At 43.4% G+C, this 4,438-nt stretch overlaps 1 protein-coding gene across 1 annotated transcript; it reads left to right on the plus strand.

Annotated features, from left to right (window-relative positions):
* Positions 242-1,012, plus strand: LOC110432706. The gene has a single exon (XM_021453492.1). The coding sequence runs from the start codon at positions 242-244 to the stop codon at positions 1,010-1,012; it is 771 nt and encodes a 256-aa protein (XP_021309167.1).

Below are 4,438 nucleotides of genomic sequence, written 5' to 3' on the forward strand. Positions count from 1 at the left end.
GAGATGTATGACTTGTTGATTGAAGATAAAGATGAGGAGGAGGATATGGTGGTGGAAAAAGATGAGAATGGCATGGCTGTTGAAAAAGAGGAGGTAGCTAAGCAACTGGGGGATCAATCTGTCAGTCCGCTTGCTCTACAGGAAAAAAGAGGCCAAGGAGGAGCAAAGGGGAGGGGGAGGTGAACATTGAATCAACAATTGCAAGATCGGCGCTCTCCTTCGAGGAGAGTGACCAGGCACCATGAAAATCCTAGCATGGAACTGCCGGGGGTTGGCTAGCCACCGGGCAGTTCGAGTGCTTCTGGAGGTCCAGAGGCGGGAGAATCTAGATGTTCTTTTTCTGTCTAAGACACATCTGAGTAAAGCAAAGGCAGAAAACCTAAAGCGTAAAGTGGGTTGTGAGAAGTTTGCCATCCATGAGAGTGATGGTCGTAGTGGAGGTTTGTTGATGCTCTGGAAGAAGGAGGTGGTGGTAAGACCGGTAAATATATCCCAGTACTATATTGATGTAGTAATGGGTGAAGGGGAGGAGTGGCATCTAACTGGGATTTATGGAGACCCCTACCATAAAGAACAGACTTGGGAGGCGCTGAGAGAGCTTAAAGATAGCATGAGCACGTTGCCATGGCTGACGATGGGTGATCTCAATGAAATTTGGTATCACCATGAAAAGGAAGGAGGCAGAGCAAGATCACAAAGGCAATTACAAGACTTTCAAGATGCTCTTGATGACTGTGGGCTATCTGATATGGGGTATTCAGGAGATATCTTCACCTGGCATCGGGGGAGGATTAGGGAGCGGCTTGATCGTGGTGTAATAAATGACCAATGGAGAGATATGTTCCCCAATGCTAAAATAGTGAATGGAGAGTACCTCAAGTCTGATCACCGGCCTTTAAGTGTGAGGACTGAGGCTTTGCAGGGGCAGTATCAGGTCAATTGCGTTACAAAACGTTTCGAAGCCAAATGGTTGAAGGAAGAGACAGTGCAGGAGGTGGTGCAGACGGCCTAGGCACGCGCGTCTGCCCAAGGACAGGGAGGGCTCTTGATGAGTAAGTTGAACCTGGTTCATTCAGATTTACATGAATGGGACAGAAAGGTGTTGAAGAAACCTGTTCAACGAATGAAGAAACTTAGCAGAGAGTTGGAGGAATTGAAAAAAAGGAGAGCAGACTGATGAGGCTGTGAATGCCCAAAAGGAAATCCTACTTAAAATTGAGTTGCAACTAGAACAAGAGGAGATATATTGGGTGCCAAGGGCCCGTGCAGATTAGCTCAAACATGGGGACAGGAATACTAATTTCATTCATCGTTTTGCTTCAAGTCGCAAGAAGAAAAATCGGGTGAAAGGTTTGGTGGATGATCAAGGAATTTTTCATGAAGATATTGATATAATGGGGACTATGGTGAAGGACTATTTTGGCACCTTGTTTACCAGAGAGGTCCTGGATGTGGAGGATGGGGTTCTGAATGACGTAGAGAGGAGAGTCACAAATGAAATGAATCAAGCTCTCCTTGAACTATTCACAAGAGAGGAGGTAAAGAAAGCTTTATTTAGCATTGGCGATCTGAAGGCCCCTGGTCCGCATGGTCTCCACGCTGTTTTTTCAAACATTTCTGGAATTTTGTGGAAGATGATCTTGTTGAAGAAGTGTTGGGAGCAATTAACAATGCAACTATACCTATGGGTTGGAATGATACAACCATTGTTATGATCCCCAAGGTCGATGAGCCCGAGAAGGTAACCCAATTTCACCCAATCTCACTATGTAATGTGGTGTATAAGGTTATCTCCAAGATGCTAGCTTATAGACTCAAATCTATGCTACCTGAGATTATTAGCGATTCCCAAAGCGCTTTTGTCCCAGGACGATTAATAACAGATAACATTCTATTGGCATATGAGTGTATACATACAATGAAGAAGAAAAAAGGGAGCAAGGGAGCTTGTGCTATCAAGCTAGATATGCACAAGGCTTACAATAGGGTGGAGTGGGTTTTTCTGGAAAAGATTATGTCCAGATTGGGGTTTGATCATCGCTGGATTTGATTAATTATGGCATGTGTTTCCTCTGTACGCTATAGAGTCCATTTCAATAATTTTGAGACAGAAATGTTCATACCAACCAGAGGTATACGACAAGGTGATCCTCTATCACCCTATCTTTTTCTGTTGGTTGTTGAAGGCCTGTCGTGTATGATCAGAAAAGCGGAGGAAAGAGGAGAACTGGAGGGGGTACCTGCAATCTTGCATTTACTATTTGCGGATGACTCTCTCATACTAATGAAAGTGGATAATGCAAATGTTGATTGTCTAGCAAATATTCTGGATAGATATTGTGCAAGTTTCGGGCAAAAGATAAGTGAGGCAAAATCAAGTATCTATTTTTCAAGAAACACAAATGTGGAAGTGAAGGCTGAAATTTGTGAAAGTTTGAATATTGTGACTGAGTCACTCACCGACAAATATCTGGGGCTACCAGCCATGGTGGGAGGTGATAGGAGCGATTGCTTCAAGCACTTAATTGATAGGGTGGTGGCTCGGGTCACAGGTTGGAAGGAAAAAACTCTAAGTTTGGGAGGAAAGGAGACTCTTATTAAATCTATAGCTCAGGCCGTGCCGGTCTATGCAATGATGGTATTTAGAATTCCAACAAAAATATGCAAAGGAATCACAAGTGTCATATCGCAATATTGGTGGGGAGATGAGGAAGATCGTAAGAGGATTCATTGGCAGGAATGGTGGAAAATGTGTGTGCCAAAGTGCAAGGGAGGGATGGGCTTTAGGGACCTCTAATGCTTCAATTTAGCAATGCTTGCAAAACAGGTTTGGAGACTTTTGAGTGACCCAGACTCACTTTGTGCTAGAGTTCTTAGAGCACGTTATTTCCCTGATGGCAAGTTACTCGATGCAAGATTGAAGAGTGGGAGTTCCTATACATGGCAAAGTATTTTTGCTGGCCTCCAATGTTTCAAGCAAGGCTATATCTGGAGAGTGGGAGATGGATCACAGATTAAAATCTAGGAAGACAATTGGATACCAGGAAGTCATAACTTGAAAGTGCAGACGAGAAGGGGTAACAGACTGGTGACAACTGTGGATGAACTGATTAATCCCATTGATCATACTTGGGATGTGGATTTGCTAAAGTTGATATTTTGGCCAACCCATGTGTATCGAATTAGGCTAATTCCAATGACACTAGGTAGGGAGGATGCTGTGGCCTGGCATTATAACAGAAGTGGTATTTTTTCAGTAAAATCAGCATACCACTATCAATAGGAGAAGTTTGGAACCAGAACTATCCAGAGTACAGCGAGGACTACATCAAGGAGGAAGTTGTGGAAGAGATTATGGAGGCTGAAAATTCCATCAAAGATTAAAATCTTCGGATGGAGGGTTCTCAATGGCTTTCTGCCATGTAAGATGATCCTAGCTAATTGGCATATTGGTGAATCAGGAGGCTACCCGGTATGTCAGCAGGGAGCTGAAGATGTCAAGCACCTTATCTTCACCTGTGACAGAATGAAAGCAGTCTGGAGATCGATGGGTCTAGGAGGAAAAATTCAACAGCTTACTGACATTGATCAATCGGGTTCTGTGATTCTGGAAGAGATTATTATAAATGAAGATCAGATTCAGGCAATGCAAGTGGGACTGGCAGAACTGGTCCTGACGGCAGGATGGTATAACTGGTGGGAATGTCGGCAAATTACTCATGAAGGGACCGTTCAGAGTTTCTCAAGATCGGCCATGGCAATTGTCGCACTTACCAAAAACTATATGCTAGCTGAGAAGAAAACTGGCAGGTTGAGACAAGGCTGGAAGAAACCACCATCTGGGAAGGTTATGGTGAATGTTAATGCCGGCTTTGATGGAAATGGTGGATGTGGTAGCGTTGGATCGGTGATACGGGACAGTTCAGGGGGATTTCTAGCAGCCACTCATAGCTTTGTCAGGCACTTAGTAGATGCACCAATGGTAGAGGCTTATGCTCTTAAGGAAGGATTGATGTTAGCTCAAAGAATTGGATGCAATAAAATCATCATTCAATCGGATTGCATGGAAGTGGTGCAGATTATGCAGGAAGGGGGTTTCAGCGAACTCTGCGGCTCCAATTTATGATGAATGCAACATATTGTGGAGTGGTTTTCAGGAGATTTCAATTGAGCACTGCAATAGGGAAGCTAATCAGGTTGCTCATAGTTTAGCGCAGCGAGCTCGATCGCTTAGACAAAATTGTATTTGAGACGATGATCCCCCTAGCTGCATCATAGATGTTTTGGCAAACGATGTAACTATTTTGCATGAATAAAATCAGTCCCATGTTAAAAAAAACTACAGGAAGTTTTCAAGTATAAGTACTTTCATAGAAGAATTAAATAAGCATTTACTAAGTATCCTCAATGCTATACATGCAAGCACTAAAATCTGTCA

Source organism: Sorghum bicolor, chromosome 2 (genome assembly GCF_000003195.3).
Source record: "Sorghum bicolor cultivar BTx623 chromosome 2, Sorghum_bicolor_NCBIv3, whole genome shotgun sequence".
Lineage (NCBI taxonomy): Eukaryota > Viridiplantae > Streptophyta > Magnoliopsida > Poales > Poaceae > Sorghum > Sorghum bicolor.

Excerpts from the sequence above, each read along its gene's own strand:
- LOC110432706 (XM_021453492.1), top strand. The coding sequence starts at position 242 with ATGAAAATCCTAGCATGGAACTGCCGGGGGTTGGCTAGCCACCGGGCA.